The sequence below is a fragment of the Emys orbicularis genome, chromosome 2 (assembly GCF_028017835.1).
Source record: "Emys orbicularis isolate rEmyOrb1 chromosome 2, rEmyOrb1.hap1, whole genome shotgun sequence".
In the NCBI taxonomy this organism is placed as follows: Eukaryota; Metazoa; Chordata; order Testudines; family Emydidae; genus Emys; species Emys orbicularis.
In genome coordinates, this window is record NC_088684.1 from 85,795,368 (window position 1) to 85,814,358 (window position 18,991).

General features: G+C 40.8%; 1 protein-coding gene across 1 annotated transcript in view; it reads right to left on the reverse strand.

The window, feature by feature from the left end:
- MYOM1 (myomesin 1) overlaps positions 1–18,991 on the reverse strand; it is a 94,057-nt gene that overhangs the window by 26,806 nt on the left and 48,260 nt on the right. The window contains exons 15-24 of the mRNA XM_065397747.1: positions 18,459–18,633; positions 16,224–16,345; positions 14,917–15,243; positions 12,847–13,043; positions 10,207–10,333; positions 8,968–9,152; positions 7,835–7,949; positions 1,986–2,142; positions 825–931; positions 628–672 (exon numbers count right to left, since the gene is read on the reverse strand). Of these exons, the coding sequence (XP_065253819.1) occupies positions 628–672; positions 825–931; positions 1,986–2,142; positions 7,835–7,949; positions 8,968–9,152; positions 10,207–10,333; positions 12,847–13,043; positions 14,917–15,243; positions 16,224–16,345; positions 18,459–18,633 (1,557 nt within the window). The remainder of the gene's footprint in view (positions 1–627; positions 673–824; positions 932–1,985; positions 2,143–7,834; positions 7,950–8,967; positions 9,153–10,206; positions 10,334–12,846; positions 13,044–14,916; positions 15,244–16,223; positions 16,346–18,458; positions 18,634–18,991) is intronic.

The following is an 18,991-nucleotide window of genomic DNA, read 5'->3' on the forward strand; positions in this document are numbered from 1 at the left end:
GTGATAAATAAAACCTGTAGCTAGAAGGAGAGGGAATCATTAAATATAGTCCTCAAGGTACAGACCTGTGTAACAGGAAGAATGGTCAGGTTGTCTACAGTAACAAGAAAAAGAAGAAGGTGGGGAAGTTCAGAAGGAAAACTCCTGTGCAGATGGTGCATTCTAGCTGGACTTGCTGTGATGTTTTGTTTTGTTAACCTCGAATTTGGTCTTAACTTACATTGCAGTAATATTGCCAGCTAAAGTTAAAGGGGCAGAAAATTATAAACTCTCACACTGGCTTGGCAACTCATAGGGACCTGAGTAAGTGTAAAATTCGGCGCTCCAGAAAAAAACAAATCCATTGGGATGCTTACTACACATCCAATATATAGATTATACTGTACAGCTAGAGAGCAGCATCTAAATAATCAGCAAAGGCATCAATTAATACATTAATGTACTGGGAAGAATTGAAAGACTGAGTAGTAGAAACCATAACCTCCGCTTCACACATTGCATGCTTTTCTTGTGAGCCAGCGGAGCAGCTCCCCTAGCTGTTGCTGGCAGGGACTCTGTAATATACATCCCAGAACTCTTCACCCTGCATGCCAGTATCTCTTCTATGAGCATGCTCATTTCACTTACTTGGGAATTTGTGCTCATGGCTGAGAGCGAGCAGGCGTTTCATCTCTACAAAAATTTTAAAAAGAAATGTTACGTATGCGTTTCTGTTTTAAGAGTTATAATGATCACAGATTTTCTTACTTTTTCATGTAGTGCAGAAAAAGAAGTGAGATGTGAAAGATAAAGCAGGCATCGTAAGAAATAGGTTTTTTCCTTACCTTCCTCGTCTACTGTGTAGCTTGATGAAACTCCATCAGTGTCTGTGACAGCACAAGAGTAAATGCCCAAATCATCTTCCCCAAGATCTTTAAAAGCAGCTTTTGACCTTCAGACAAAAACATTTTGATTAAAAGCCTTAACCAAAACCCCGAATCAGAACACCTCCCTTTCCCCCTACTAGTGGGTGCTGCATCTGCTGTGGCTCCGGCTGAGCAGGAGAGTATGGGGCATAACCAGTGAAAAAGTGGGTCTATCCCATGGTGTTTACCATACATGTTGAACCCCACAGACTGTGTATCTGGTACATGAAAGATCTGAATAAGTCCAGCTTAGTCCTGCAGGGAAGAGAAATGGGAGCCTGCAGGGTAGAGCATATGAGAGATGGAATAAAGATGCCAGAAAGGGTTCACATGGGTTCATATTGCTGGGGGTATGGTAAATACAGGCTGGTTCTAGGAAACATCTCTCTGGACTTCGTTTTCATGTGAGATGTCAGGGATGTGTTAGGGGTGGCTATAAACACATGATTTCATGTCACATGATTTCTGGGGTGCTACGATTGGCAGGGCTCATACATCCATTTCTTCTTCCATATATGTTACTTTTGCACCTGTATATTTGCATCTCCTTCCTCTCTAGAAAAAGCCTGGGGAAACAGGTGATCCAGACCATGCTGAAAGTCACCAAATCTGGGATCTGGTGAACAAAAATGTTCCAATATTCACTGAGAATGCCCCACCACCAGCTCCCTCCTGATCAAACCAGAGTGTTGTTTGCTCCAGCACCTCAAAGGACTGCAACTAGTACAGTATAATATGGGAAAGTTTTTGAAGCAGTCAGGACCAAAACAATTTAGGTTAAATATGTTAAAAAATACTAAATTGCACCTGCAAATCTGGTAGCCAGTGCAGGTCAGAGAGCAGAAGTGTAGTGTGCTCTTTATCTGAAGCACTGCTTAAAGAAGTGGGATGCATCGTTGTGTGTGTGCAATTTCTGCATAGTCTGAAGGTGGTCTCCCATGTAGACAGCACTGTAATAATCTAACCTTCCAGTGACAAGGGCATGAATAATCTTGGTGAGGTCCACCTCCAAAGGGATGGATTTCTGTGATTCCTAAGATTTCTAAATATAACAGAGATGCTATAAGCAAGGTTCCTTACTTTCCGCCTTTGGCGTCAAAGGCTAATCGAGATTCATCCTCAATTGGTTCATAATTCTTGGACCAGACAAACTTAGAGTCTGGAGACATCTGGTCACATTCAAAGTTCAGGGAAATGACTCCATTATCATCCACATCTACTTCCATTTCTTTAGTTCCTGGAAGATCAAAACAAAGCATGTCTACTTTTTAATAGGAAGCAGCATAAATTATTTGCATGCACATCATTCACAGGGTAAATTAAGCAGAGCCCTTTCCTTCCTTCTGCACATACATAAGCTGCTACAACAGGCTAGTGTCCTTGATCCTTTACTCATGAGAAGAGTCTTTATCTAGGTGCGTAATTCCACTGAAGTAATGAGCAAATTAAAAAGGGTACATAGGTCAATGAGATTACTTGCACATGATTAAGGACTATGCATACATGAAGATTGCAGCATTGGGCCCTGGGCTGAAAGAAGCCTTATCTCAGGCTTAAAAATAAAATTAAATGCACTGGAAAAACTGAACAAGAACAAATGCAAGTCCATTAAAATGCATTAAATGTTGAAAATATTGTAAAAGCAATACCTTCCACAGTAAGGGCTATTCATTGTATTCTTTACATAGGGAAAACTTCTAATTTTCTAGTAAAATACAAGTTCATGCCACGTACACAAGAGTATACTTGGGAAAGGTGGAGGGGTGAATAGGAAATTAAGAGTTCATATTAATTTCACAAATGAATCATCACAGTAGCACTCACTTGTGCAACTAATAGTGTTACACACAGCAGCTCATTCACACATACAGATGTTGGATTAATCAAGTCTGACATATTGCCCTAAAATGGCCTATGATGCGCATCCTGTGCAAACCAATAGGGAGTGTATTTGTGATTGGCAGCTAAGTGCAACACCTTGGTTCAAACCAAGAGCTGGTTTTGAATACTGCTTGCTACTCCAGTGCCTGCAGGCCTTGGTAAGGGTAGGACCATCCAGTGTGCACTGGTAGGGCACTGAATGGAGAATAACAAGTCCAGGGCCAGAATATACCTAGGATCTGCCTTTCATGCATACCTGTGCAGCCAAGAGAACTGCATTTTCTGTATGGGTGCAGAGGTGGCTCTTCACCCGTGTCGAATGTGGAGGTAATTTTTATCTAACAACTTGTTTGGTATCATCACTGGAAGCACTGTTCATTCAAGAGGATTTGGAGAATATCCATTGTTTTTTGCACAGCTCTGAACTGAACCTTATACTTTAAAAAGGCCTCTGATGTTATAATATTCAGTTTGAGAGTGTCTTGAACTGCCTAAAATGTCAATGACATACTTTTCCTCTAAAATGTTATATCTTAAGAAAAGGACCTCATTCACAAAAAGCCATCAGAATATCCAGAAATTAGTAATAAGTGCTTTATTTCCAGCACATTTCTTGAGTCCTGTTCCCATAATCCTAATACCATACATGGCTTCTCCAATACTGTGAGCAGAAGCACATTCCTTGGTAATGAAGTAGTTTGTGAACATGTAACTGACTGTCTTATTGCTTATAGCTTGCCATAAATGTTTAATAAAAGGAGAGATCAATATTTGTTGCTATACCAGTATTATCATTTATCAGCCCTTTCCGAAATGCAATATGCAGTTCAGAAATACATGTAAAGTACCCATGAATGATAAATGAAGTCTGAGGTCTACATATCTCTTACTGGGCAGTAACATGTTTGTAAATTTACCAGTGTAATCCATTATATGGAAATTTACCATTTGACATGTCATTAGTGTTTGTTTCCACTGCAGATTGTTAGCGTATCAATCTTTTGATGACAGTGTAGGTAATATGCAAAAACTCTGCTATCAGAGCGATTCAAAAGGCAATATGCTTGACACTTCATTAGCTTGCATTCACTATATATTACTACTACCACTCAGCATTTATATCTGGCAGTGGTGTTGTTTATACAACTCAGGGTGCATTTTTATAAGTTCATTTTTTCTCATTTTGCTTTATCTCTACCATAAATACTTAAACAGGTCACTAAGAAACTAAAGCATGTTTCTAGATCAGGGATCGGCAACCTTTGGCATGCAGCCCATCAGGGAAATCCGCTGGCGGGGCGGGACAGTTTGTTTACCTGCAGTGTCCACAGGTTCGGCTGATCACAGCTCGCACTGGCCGCAGTTCGCCGCTCCAGGCCAATGAGGACTGCGGGAAGTGGCACGGGCCGAGGGATGTGCTGACCGTTGCTTCCCGCAGCCCCCATTGGCCTTGAATGGCGAACCACGGCCAGTGGAAGCTGCGATCGGCCGAACCTGCAGACGTTGCAGGTAAACAAACTGTCCCGGCCCACTAGCGGATTTCCCTGATGGGCCGCGTGCCAAAGTTTGCCGATCCCTGTTCTAGCAGCTGAGGATTGCCAGAGCACAGCAGCACTCTAGACAGGAGCTCATCTAAAAGCCACTCTTCCAATATGCCCCTGTGTTGGCTCTACATAAGGAGAATCCTCAGCTGAAGACATAGGTGAGGTTTAAGGCCCTGATCCTGCAATCTGATACCTGTGGGTAGACCCTTATGTCTGGGCAGAGTCCTACTATAGTTAATAGTGCTTCATGCAGGTGCAATGGTCCACCCACACAGATGATTTTGCAGAATCGGGACCTAATTCTACTTTGCAGTGAGCAGTATCAGAGCTAGGGGCTGGCACAACGGGATTTGAAAAAGGGTTAAAGCATACTCCTCAGAGCCCTGGGATTTTCTGTGGAAAACATACACAATGAAATCACTTTGATGAAATCAAGACTAAGTTATAGCTAATGATATAGGTTTGTTTGAGGGTTTGCTGTTTGTTTGGGCCAATTGTTTTATTTTATTTTACCTTTTAAAACAATATAAGGAAAAAGTGTACATAGTTGGAAAATTAGAAACAAAAAATACAAAATATTTGACCATATTACCCAAACATGCTGGAAATTGGAGATTGCCTCCAGTCCTACTGACAGAAATAATTCTTTCAGTATATTTATTTAAGTTTCTATTCCTCTTGGGTTAGAGATCTTGCTCTCCTGCTGATATTTCTGACTTATTCACCAAAATTAACACTGCAATTCTATTTGCAAAATGCAGGAATTCTCCAGAGAGACCCATCTGACTAAAATAATATTTTGCATCTATCCAAGATCTTAATAATGTCAACATTAGTTGGGAAACTACCTTTCCAGAAGATTTGAGACCAGTTTTTTAAAATGTCATGATTGTACCTGAGATTTGCATGGTTTGAGTGAGAAAGCATTTTTAACCAGATTTTTGCCTTTCTGAGAGATTTATTTTGTCTTTTCTTAACCCTTCATAAGAAGTGTAGTTTGGCATTGACCATATTTACAGATCTGAGCTAAAAATATGTGTCAACAACAAAGTCACTACAAGATTAATTGGCCCTGAGCTTCCCAGAGAACTTTGTTGGGCCAAATCTTGACTCTCCTGCTTTGTGGACTTGGAATCCGACCCCAGCTCTATACCCCTGAGCAATAATGAAATCCTGAGACAAGGGTCCCATATGGGTAACAGCCAGGGTTCAGCTCTGCAGCCTTGCCCCCAGCGTTAAGGGCTGTGGACATTCTCTGCTGAACTTGGCCCTATTACTCTAGACACACACCTTATTGCAGCTATCATAGATCTCAATGGGAATTACGAGGCTACACTGGCGCTGTACAGCGCTGCAACTTGCTGCGCTCAGGGGTGTGAAAACGCTCCCCCCCCCCCCGAGCGCAGCGAGTGCAGCGCTGTAAAGCGCCAGTGTAATCAGAGACTGCAGCGCTGCACGCTCGCTCGCAGCGCTGCAAGCTACTCCCCTCGGAGAGGTGGAGTACATACAGCGCTGCGAGATCTCTCTCGCAGCGCTGGCGGCGCGACTACACCCGCGCTTCACAGCGCTGCCACGGCAGCGCTGTGAATTCCCGAGTGTAGCCAAGGCCTAAATCTCCTTGCAGGTGGTAAAAAAGTATCCCCAGCTCTGAATGACTGCTTAAATTCTCATTCTGTTGGAACTGAAATTATATGTGAGGTTCCTTATTTGATATGTGTGGGGGTTGCTATTGCATGACAAGCTTGTGTTATCAGTCTGAAGGCTAAGCATTAATCCTCAAAGGGAAGCAGAAACTTTGGGGAAAATGTTCATCCAATTCTTATTTCATGAGGTTTTCTGTTTCCATTGTGCATAACCCAATGTCAGAACAATAGGACTCTATGGCTTTCAATGAAACACCCGCAGCAGGACCACGTCAACTGACTTGGGATCACAGGGCTCAGGCTGTGGGGCTCTAAAATTGCAGAATAGACATCAGGCACTAGCGGAGCCTGGGCTCTGGAATCCTCCCCCCCATGGGATCCCAAAATCAGGGCTCCAAGTGTGAGCCCAAACATCTACACTGCCATTTTATAGCCCCAACCCCACAAGCCTGAGTCAGCTGACACGGGATATTTTATTGAAGTGTAGACATCCTAAGGGCCCTGTCCTGCTCTCATTGGCTACTGGCAAAAGTCTCAATGCCTCAAGGAGCTCCTAGAACTAGACTGCAGCCTTAGATGTGTTTATCTTATACTAAATTATGTATTTTAAGGAGATTTTGGAGGTACATTTTTCATCATGGAATATCAGGGTTGGAAGGGACCTCAGAAGGTCATTTAGTCTAACCCCCTGCTCAAAGCTGGACTAATCCCCAACTATATTTTTTCCCCAGAACCCTAAATGGCCCCCTCAAGGATTAAACTCACAACCCTGGGTTTAGCAGGCCAATGCTCAAACCACTGAGCTATCCCTCCCCCATCTTGCAGCTTGTGTTTACAGCACACAAAAAATATACCTGCATGAACCTCAGCATCTTAGATGTTTTACTTTTGTGTTTGTTTTTATTAGTTTCATGTATTGTGTGTCAGTTCTAACAACAGTACTATCTCTTATGAGTAGGTTAAAAATCTATGGGCCCAACAGCCTCTTCCTATGGAAATACCAATGGAAAGGATCTGGCGGGAGGAAAGCTCTATGAGGCTCATAGAGATTCCTCCATGTTTTTCTGTTTTATTAAGGGCTATGTCCTCTGTGGAAATAGCAGGGGTCCGGAGTCCAAAACCACAGATACTCAGATACCTATATGAAACCCATGGATCCACTGGAGTTCTGGGTCCAGCTGTGGGGGGATTCTGTGCCTCCACACTGACTCTTGGGTTCCCTGCTTCTCTCCACACCTTTCTAGCATTGTGGATTCATTGTAGCCATGCTGCAAGTGTTTCTCCAATCAGCAGCTGCCCTGGGCTCTCCATGTAAAGGTAGTCTCCACAGCAAGGAGGGTGTCTGTGTTAACTTGTGAAAGGATTTACTGTTGGTGCCAAGGGAGAAAAAGAACATTCTCCTTGGCCCATTCACAGCCTGTCCCCTCCCCAGGAACTCTCTGTGAGTCAAGGGACAGAAGGGATATGAGCTGCAGTGGCAGCAGCAGCTGATCTCCCTTCTATCTGGGGAAGAGTAAAACCTAAGTGTGGAAGTTACACTCCATGCACTGATCTAGGGGAACAACTGGACCCCGTATTTATCTGCAATTGCATACAAATATTATTTTACCATATTTGTGTGTTCCAGTATTTGTGTGTATGTATAGTATAGGCATCCAAGTGTATTCAGAAAACTTATTTTATAAAGGAGGTAAAGAGTCACACTCAACTGGTATCCTTTATAGGAAAAGGGCTTGGTACATTGGTAATACATCAAAGGACATATGGGTTCAGTTCCTTTGTGTGTATTCTCTGATTATGAGCATGTCTAATAAATATGAACCTGTATTAATGCAGATGCAAAACAAGAGTGTAAACGAACCTGGTCGTGTTTCTGCTATGACAGGGTCAGTGGTATCAGAAGGTTTCCCGACACCAGCCTGATTTGTTGCTCGCACCCGGAATAGATAGCTGACACCTTCCTTTAGGCCACTGACCTAGAACAAGCAAATAGAGAAGCACAGTACACTACTGAGCACTTCATTTTACTCTTCCATATCTATAATACTAGTTTGGCAGCTTGACAATAATATATCTTCCTCTTTTTCCCCCCCTCTTTTTTCACTTGGAAACTTCCACTTTCCTCATGTCCCTCCCATCCAGGCTAACGTGACTTATTTTTGTTTGCTACTTGAGTCTAGCCAGCATTTTTGATGGTGTCATCAATGATGTTAGCACATTTCTGGGAACAGGATGTTTTTAACTCTTGTGCAGTCCATCTGCCTCTGCAGCAGCAGAACAAAAATACTGCAGGTCAATTCTGGCTTTAAAAAAAAATTGTACTCAGAGTCAATAATTCAAACCATAGATATTTAGAATCGGGATGTCATTCTCTATTGGATTATAATGATTTTAACATTCCAATGTCTCTTTAAAAATACACAAGCGAAGATCACATTTTAAAATGAGGTGTTTTTTTTAAATGACCTTTGAAATATACAAATTTCAAATGTATGTATACATTTGTACACTCTTGGAAGAATGGTTAGAATCAAGATACAGTTAATCTTATATTTAGAAATTGCTCCATGAAATTATGTACCATAATAGCCTAGCCATCTAAATTACAAACTCAAAAAAATGAGATGACAGGGTATATTATGTTAAAACCAGTCATCCTGTCATATTTTCACAGCACACACCGCAGTGATTTGCCACTTGTGTTCACCTTTGAGTCAGGAAATACAGAGGATACATCTGTATTATAACCCTATTTTAGGAATGCCATTTCACTTTGGTAGTGTGTTCTTTTATTTTTAGACTTATTGGGCTAAATTCTTTTCCAAGTTAAACCCCTCTGTGACTCTGCTAGGATTACATGGGTGTAATTGAGGACACACCATAGCTTGGTAAGTCTAAAACTATAAGGAAGCACTACCAAAATAGAATGGCATATCTAGAACTGACTTCACAGAAGTTGCACTGGTGTATGAATTTGGTTCCAAAACTGATTACCTTTAAGAATGTATTTGCAATTGGCTTCTCATTGACACTCCTCCAATGTTCATCTGTTGCTTCTGTTTCCTTCACATCAACATAGTAACCAGTTACAGGATTACGGCCAATATAAACTGGTGGTTTCCACAGTAAAACCAAAGAGTCTTTTCTAACTTCAGTGCATAAGAGATCATGGGGTGGTCCTAAAGGATAAAAAAAAAGTTGGAATCTTGTGCATTAAATAAAGCCACAAGCAGGCCATTGCATAAAACAAATGAAAAATGTACCATCTCAAAAAGACTGTGGGCTAAATTCAGAGTGGGTGTAAGTAGATACAACTCCATTGTACCTGTGATCTTATACAGTCCTGGCCATGTTCAAAATGAACTAGCTCCCAAAATGATCCAATTTCCTTTTTTTCTAACCTACAATATCTCAGTCAAACATAAATGACCAGCCTCATCAAATGACAGGGAGAGAAGTTAATTATTAAACTCATTCATTTGTTGAGAGCCTGATCTAATGCCCATTGACGTCAATGGGAGTCTTTTCATTAACTTCAATGGGTATTGGATCTGGCCCTGAACTGACATGCTTAGGACAGGGCTAAAGGACCTGTTTCTTCACTGCCTTGCACCTTGTGTAGACATTTACACCAGGCATAGATGTAGTATAGGAACCTAAATAGAAAATAAATAAACAATTAGCTGCAAAGTGGGTATTAAATGCTACCAAATGAGAAGAGCAATGTTTAACACCCACTTTGCACAGGTGTAAATGGCTCTGCAAAGCAATGGAGAGTCTTATGTGCAGAGCAACTTTACTTCCATTAAAGAGTCCTGTGGCACCTTATAGACTAGCAGACGTATTGGAGCATGAGCTTTCGTGGGTGAATACCCACTTCGTCGCATGCATGCATGCATCCGACGAAGTGGGTATTCACCCACGAAAGCTCATGCTCCAATACGTCTGTTAGTCTATAAGGTGCCACAGGACTCTTTGCTGCTTTTACAGATCCAGACTAACACGGCTACCCCTCTGATACTTTACTTCCATTGACTTCTATTGGAAGTGGAACTGAGAGCACACAGCAGTTGTAGCAGCAAACCCATAGCAGACCTCAGGATGCAGCCTGCTGAGAATAAGAACAGAACCCTGTTCTAGCCAGCAGCATTCCTCTCTCATTTTGTGTAGAGTGGGGGTTTGGTATGCTCCACTGAATGATGCTGAGCTTTGATGTTTTGTTTAGATTTTTACCTGGAACAGCAATGGTCCATTCTTCACATTTGAAGGATCGAGTAGGTGGGGAGGGTGTGCCGACCCCAGCTAGGTTAGCAGCAGCCACTTGGAATTGGTACACCATGTTTTCCTTCAAATTGTGAATCTGCAGGATTAAGAAAACAATACCCATTAACCTTGCTTTAAAGTTGTAGAAGGAGATTGTACTGATGACGGTCACATATGTAAACTCTAGGATACAAACCCTCTTTATAAAGCCTGTACAATGAACAGGTGAAAGCAATATTAAAAATCAGTTATGTATACTTTCATTTCTTTTCAATCATTTAAGAATGAAAAGGCACTACAAAAGCTACCTTTGTGCACTGACACCTGGGCAATACCTTTTATAAGCAGACACTTCTCAGCAAACTGAGGAAGGCTTGAGACTCTGGGCTTGTCTTCGTGTACAGCACTACAGTGGTGCAGTTGCACTGTTCTAGCTCTTTAGTGAAGACACTACTACACCTGACAGGAGAGCTTCTCCCATCAGCATAGTTAATCCACCCCCAGAGGCGGAAGCTATGTCGGGGGAGAAGCTCTCCCATCGACATAGCGCTGTCTACACAGGGGGTTAGGTTGGTATAACTACATCGCTCAGGGGTATGGATTTTTCACACCTCTCAGTGACATAGTTATACCAATATAGGTCTGTAGTGTAGACCTAGCCTATGAATGTTCTAAATGTGCATAAACTGTAAAAAAAACAACAACAAAAAACTATTTTTACTGTTAGACATTGTGCTAAGTAGGTAGGGAGCAGAGTGTCACCAGCCATGCGTTAATTACATAATTCAGCCTGCTGATGTAGGAGCTGTCCCTGCAATGAGGTATACGCCGGCACTCATTTGAAAAGCAGCTGTATGCACCCCTGGCAATTATGTGCTGCAGATGGTAGCATACTTGCAAGCTGGATCAGGATCTAGCCCCAGACCATGACTTCTTTAGGCCACAGCCAGTCAGCACAGGAGTGGCTCAACTCCCTCATACTCTATTAAGTGCTAATGGCCTCATTTTCAAAGATGCTGGGCATGTGTAGCTTCTATTGGTGACATGAGTTCTTAGATACTATGGTGATGGGTGCCAGACTGAAAGACAGTTTGTAGCTCGTTCAATAGATAAGTTTGTAGATTGATGGTACATTCAGGGTACACCTCTACCCCGATATAACGCGACCCGATATAACACGAATTCTGATATAACGCGGTAAAGCAGTGCTCCGGGAGGGCGGGGCTGCACACTCCGGCGGATCAAAGCAAGTTCGATATAACGCGGTTTCACCTATAACGTGGTAAGATTTTTTGGCTCCCGAGGACAGTGTTATATCGAGGTAGAGGTGTATGTCTACACTGCCCACGTTACAGCGCGGCCGTGGCGTGACGTGGGCAGTGTAGTCACGCTTTATCGCCGTGGGAGAGCTCTCCCAGCAATAGAAAACAACAAGGGATGGTAGCTTTATCACCGGGAGCGCTATCTATACTGGCGCTTTCAGTGCTAAAATTTTTGTCGCTCAGCGGGGTGTTTTTTCACACCCCTGAATGACTAAACTTTTAGCACTGAAAGTGGCAGTGTAGACACAGCCTTACTGAATGCAGATAATTTGTACTCACATATTTAGGGTATGTCTACACTGGTAATTGAATGACAAAACTTTTGTCTTTCACAGGTGTAAACTCCCCTCTCCCGAAAGACAAAAGTTCTGCTTCGACAAGCACCAGTGTGACCAGCGCGTTGTCGTCAGGAGCGCTCTCCTGCCAATAGGGTGACCAGATAGCAAGTGTAAAAAAATCGGGACAGGGGGTGGGAGGTAATAGGTGCCTATATAAGAAAATCCCCCCAAAATTGGGATTGTCCCTATAAAATCGGGACATCTGGTCACCCTACCTGCCGATAATGCAAATGCCGCTCGTTGGGGGTGGAAGTTTTTTGTCGGCAGCAGAGCCGACAAACAGTGGCGACATGGCGCGACTTTTAGCGGCATGGCTGTAGTGACACAGCCATGTCGCTAAAAGCTGTGTAGTGTAGACATAGCCATAGGAAAAAGCTTATCCTACTCTACTCCCACCCAGAAAGCAGAGGGCAGGGTATGGCACTAAACATTTATATACAAACCCTCTGCATCCGAGAAGTGTTAACTGGTGACTCTTATCGTGCTTTAGAAATAAACACTGACAAGAAGCAAAGGACTAGAAGAATAAGTTGTTTTACTTTTCATTCTAATACATACCTGATATAGCATCACAAATCATTGTGAGCAACATATTAACCATCTAGGACATGACACACCTTTTTAAAAGCTGAATACCCTCTATTAAATTGTAGACCGGTTTCTGAGTCACATGTAATAGAGTAATACTACTTTTTCACTTATATAGCACCATTCTATCAAGGAACCCAAAATACTTCAAAAAAAGGACAGCATAGCTCTTATTATATCTGTGGCATTAAAGAATGAGCAAAGCAAGCAAATATTAGACTAGCATTTGTTTGCTATGGAGTATCTCTGACATAAACATCCCAATCCACTGGAAACAATGAATTAGAAGCTGTTTTTCCTAATCTGTCGTTACATATATATTTCTGATGCATGCTCAGCAATATGAAAATTAAACCTCTTACCCTGTAGGCCCTCTCACTAACTGGTTTAATGTTGGCCTCGTTCCATTTTCCAGGAACTCCATCAATCACTTCACGATAGTTCACATAGTAGCCAGTAATTTCAGCTCCGCCAATGATTTTGGGCTGTTTCCATCCTAGCACCATTGAGTCACGAACACTTTCAAGTACAGTGATGTCATAAGGTGGAGATGGGGCAGCTGTGTCAACATGAACATCATATGAATAGGCAGTAATCATTCTACTAGTCAAATGAGCATTTGTCTGGCTTTCTCATCTTGTACTTCTTAGTCAGGAAAAACTCCATTTGTAGTCAATGGAAATTTTGCTGATGTAAGGAATGCAGGATGAAGGCCTCCATAAGCCAATAAAAAACTAAGCTACATAAGCATTAGCTATACAGCAGTGTTTGATATTTGAGAAACAAGCTGATACACGGTGAAAGTATGTGTCGCAACTGCAGCTCTCATATAAGTGAACAGGTTTCATTTTCAGTACAGTGAAAGATCAGAAACTAAAACTAACACCATAGCAGACTTGCAAAATTTTGGAGATGCAATGATTTGTTTTCTTTTGCTGAAACCAAACTTTTTCCCACACTCAATTTTTTCTTTAGTTCCTTTTTTACCCCACAGTACCATGATGAGAAAAGAGGTAATGCAACACCACCTATTTCCTCATTTTTGGTCTCTGGATGTTATAATGATATCATTGCACCCTTTGGGTAAACTTACCTTGCTGAAGGAACGCACAGTCATAGCCACAGCTGTCTGATCAGAAATGGAAGAGGCCTGTTTCTGGAGCTTACTTCAAAAATATCTGGAGCACAATTTTTTTTTAAACCAACATAGAAAGCATGAAACTTCAGTCCTGCAACTGCACCCACTTTCTTACAGTATATCCTATATACATACCGGTGGAATATTTGTACACAGAGTATTTACCACTGATCAGCTGTTGGCAATACTTAGGAACGCCTTGTCTCACTTTGGATGTAGCTCAGATAGAATTTTGAACGACCTCATTTGCTGAATGTTCTTTCAGAATAACTCATCATCCAGTCAGCAAAAACTTTATTTTAATTAGTAAAGGAAACCCGCAGAAAAAACCCTATTGCCTTTGAAATCAAGGATAACTCTATCAATAATTAATTACATTTAAGCAGGAAACTGTTGCTGACGTGTACTCAACTGTATGTAGGTATACATTTAGACAGGTGCTCAGATACCATGATGGGCATGTATTGCTGGATGATGTATAAGAAAAGTCTAATTGTGTACATATTACAGTAATTCCCCGTTTTCTTATTGTCCTGTTTAACAGACTATATCAGCTGGTGTCAGCATAGCTCTACTGAAGTAACCAGTTTATATCAGCTGAAGATCTAGCCCAGTGTCCTTAAGTATGGTGGATGCTAAAGTGTTGATTGCATATAACTGCTGTATGTGCACTTACAAACTTGATGGGTTTTCTCCATTAAAGTATTACTGTCAACTAACAAATACAATATATAATATTCACTAGCACTATGCCTTAAAGTATAAGAAGAAGTCTAAGCATAAATCCAGAAATGAACTCAATATATCTGATAACAGCAGAGGTGTTTCTGCTCACTATCATGTAACAATTAACTCACGAGATTTTGTTTCCTTTGTATATAACCTAGAGTCTGAATATCAAGACTCCTTATAGAGAATGAATTGCTGGCAGGTGTTAAAAATCCCTCTGACTATGCATTACAAGCTTTGTTGCTATCCCCAGAAATACCACCAAAGTGATTCAGAAGTCATGATATTTTTGGATACATAACTGTAATATATAAAGTAAAGTAAAGCAAGCTATTAAATTAGTAAATGATTTTAAATGTTTTGCTGTCAACAGACACACTGTATGGGAAATGGTCCCCCGTACCATTCCATGCATAATGACCCTTAATGAAAAGATGAGCATGTAAATGGATCTGATGAAAGGTGCATCATTGGTGAGAATGTCCATTGTGACTTGGATGATAAGAGATTAACATTGTCTGAGATGAATGTGCTGAAATGGTGAAATCTGTTTATTAGCTCTCACCTATATCTTTCTTCTCTTTCATTTTCTCCAATGCCAAAGGGTCCCCAGGTTGAGTCTTACTTGCCTGCTTAGCAGCTCCCTTCTGTGGTGAAGGTGTAGGAACATTCTTAACCGTTTCTCTTACTTCACTGACTCCTGTACTCCCCAGCTTATCAGAGCTACTGGGTAGCACGTGTCTGTTAAATTTAGCATTGCATTTTAGCAAAGCATCTGTGTCAAAGATAGGCTGGGAGGACTCATGCATGCCTTCCCAGGAGGTAGTGTAGTCTGTTAGTCCACCAGCTTTACCACTCAGTTCAGGACACACACCATGAAGCAATCCTCCCCCTGCAATTGCCAGAAAATAACAGACATTTTGAATTAGACATCATTCCTTTTTCTTCATTTATTCAACAGAATGAAGAAATGATCACAAAGAACAACATAGACAGGACATGAAAAAACATGATTTTTGCTGACATTATGATATGCTTCGACTCACGAGAAATGTGAAAAGCATATAGTACCTCCCAACCTTCTCACTACAAGTAACTCTTTTTTTAATGGTGTATATTTTACAGCACAGATGTGACAGTCAATAATCTGGAAAGCTAATAGAAGTAAAGTGATTGTCACTTGCCACACTTCTTTTAAGATTAGATCCTTTTACCCATATCTATGATCGTTTCAGCTCATCTTTAGAAGTGCCTCTTTCTTCTGCCATACTTGTCTTCTGAGGTTGGGAGGTATGTCAGTTCGATACAAATAGTGTTAGAATGTTGAAAACATACAATTTATTCTGGTTCAGTGAGTTCATTAGTCTCCTTATGTTAGTTCAGGCAAAACAGAAATAGCTCATCAACAGTATGGAGGATGCACAGGGTTTTAGGAGGTTTACAGAAGAGAACGACAGCATTATTAGTAGGTTCAGGTATGAAAATAAATCAAGCCCTTAGATTTAGGAACTGACTTTATACAGGATGATGTGTATTAGAGGTGATTTATATCACAATATGAAATTAGACTGGCATTCCATTTTCCAGCGTAACTATGACGTGAACTTAACAGCGTTTTCATACAGTGGTTCATGAATAACATCTGAGGAAGCCTGGATGGTGAAGATGAACAATCTACAAGTGCGCAGTGACTGAGTGACTGTAAAAGTATGGCTGTGAAGCATTACACATGATATGACCAACAGGAAAATCATTATCTGTGAACAATACTGTAAAACAATATAATTAGTTACAAATAATTGCTGAAAAAAACTTTCTGGAATCATTCAATTTTTTGTTTACTATTGACCATGGCAATGGAACATAGCTTACCAATGGCTGCTTTGACTTCAATAGCCTCTGATTCCTGTGAATATTCACTGAGTCCAGCTGCATTAACAGCTCTGACTCGGAAAATGTAGTTCTCACCAGTGAGGAGTCCATGGCAAATGAATCTAAAGCAAAACAGTAAAGGAACACTTAGAAAACCCTTACCCCGCTGTAGTGAATGGGAGTTTGCCATTGACCTGAGTGAGGCCAGTATTTCACCCCTGTAGTAGCTGTACTGCAGTGAGACAACATACAAAGGAGATTTGGATATCAGCAGGAAGGCTAATATGAAATTTTATCTCAAGGAAGCAAATAGGTTTGTTTCAGTAATAATGTCTGGAAATGACTGTCAAACCGATCTGTATGTGAGCAGTTCTTATGCTAATTTAAGGGTTCTGTCTCATAAAAGTGAGGCTTATGGAAGTGTGCAAACAGAGGTGAAATATGGAAAAATAAAATGAGCATGTTGCTTGTTGTGAAGAAGTTAATGATCATTGCTCCTTTTAAAAATGAAATATTCATTTAATTGCCATATTAACCCCCTATGGGATTGATCTTGCACAGCCCAAGTATAGCTAGTGGCAGGGATAAGTACAAGTTATAATGTGATGGGCAGGATAAGGAGCACTTCTCAGTAAGCAATCAATTACTTCTGCCTAGTAGCAGGAGAAAGGTCAAAGAACGGAGGGCACAGCTAAGCACCTCATTTGCATAACAAGGATCACACTCCTGTCTCCTGAGACATGCCCATTCTCCAACACCTACCACTTTTTTCCCTGAGCTCATGAGAGTATGGGAGTTGCTGTGTCAGGGGGTAGCTTCCTTCTGCTCAGTGCAGAGGAGTACACAGACCTAATTGCACCCACATGTAGCCTCTGCTCACGCTTGTACTTTCCAACGGGTACATCACAAAGACTTGCAAGACCTAGACCTGTCTGCTTCAGTGCCATGCTTATAATGCTAGGTGTAAAGTTATGTGGTTAGTATGAGTTTCTGCTATAATTTGTCTTCAACCATACTTGAAAAATTATAATAACCATGAAAGTTACAGTAACTATAGCGAATAAGAGCCGAAAAAAAGATGTCAGAATTTCAACTTCAATTTCTTGCTTCTAAACATCACACAGTAACCTCCTTAACGTTTAAATAGGGGAGTCAATAGTGGACAGAAGGTTGATGTACATTTTTGCCCAGGCAACATCTTCATTACACTATCGCATAATAAATAGTAATGGTTGTAAGCATTTCATGGCAGGGACCATCTTTTACTCTGTGTTTGTAAAGTCCTCAATACAACGAAAGCCCCTCAATGCTGACTGGAACCTAAGCACGCTAGTTATAAAAATAAATAATAATTCTCTATCATGGTGGCTAATGATTGTAATGTTAGCAATATTAATCAGTTACTATAATAAGTCATAATAAGCCAGACCTGGCTTTCCATTACAACATAAATATTCAATAACTCCCTTGAATTCAATGGAATTTCTCTGGATTTACAGCAGTGTAACCAGGATCAGCTCAGAATTTGCTAATGAAGGGCCTGATTCTTAGATTCTTACTCAGGCAAAATTCCTATTAGGACAAATTTTGGTTTAATTTATGAAGGTGTAAATCTGGAGTAATTTCATTGACTGACAGAATGAATTTAGTATGAATAAAGGATGTGAGTTCTGTATGCAAGGAATTAGTACATTTGCAATGTAGCATGGAATTTTCTAATGTGCTCATGAGTCTCCTTCATGATGAAAGTGAAATAGCAGAGACAGGAAGGGCAGTTGGAGGGAAAGCAGCCACATTTGCTGGTGTCATATTAGTTATACAGTTCTAGAATTATTTACTATTGCCCTTCAAAATGGAGAGCTTTGCTCCCAAACACCATGCAATCTAGTTTTCTAAGTTTGCAAGCTCATTATCTTACTATTTTGTACTATTGTACAATACTCTTGTTCTTTCCTTGCTTGCTGCCACTTCCCTTTTTTGTTTGTTTGTTACACTTATTTGTTGCCTCTGAATTCAAATTAGCTTGTAAGTTTCTTGGGGTCAGAGACCATGATTTAATATATGTTTGTATAGCACCTAGTGAAATGTGGCCCCAATCTTGATTCAGACCTTAGTTTGCTACCACAATACTAGTTATACTATTATTGTTATAGCCATAAAGTATGTAAAGCAGCAAACAAACTTGCCATGCTTGGGGACCAGCAAACCTGCCTTCCATGTTTTTATGTCCACTACCTTGTGCCTTTCACTGGATTGTTATTGCTTGGTTCCCAGTGGCCAGATCCAGCTATGCTTGCTTCTACGTAGTACCCAACCAACTCCTTGGCATCTTTAGATTCTGTCCAAGTGACAACCACTGAGGTATCTGTATTCCTGGTTGGTATAATACGGCCTGGGACTTTGGGAATATCTGGGGGGACAAACAAAAATAAATTAGTGACCAATAAGGGTAAAATTTACCAACATCAAAATAAGGATCACATTCTGCTCTTGATTATGAAAGTGTGAATCCAAACACCTCCAATGACTTCATCTGAGTTTCTAAACTCCAAATTTACACTAGTGTAACTCTGAGTAGAATTCAGCCCTCAACTTTTAAAGCTTCTATTATGGCTACTATTTTGGATTTTCCTCCACAAGAAGTCCCTTTATCAACTTTAGAAGTATAAGATTTAGTTTTGGTTTAGGTTGCATAATTTGATAAAATAAAAACAATTAGGGCTGGTCAAATTTGGAAATTCTTTTCTGTGAAAATTTTCAAATGAAAT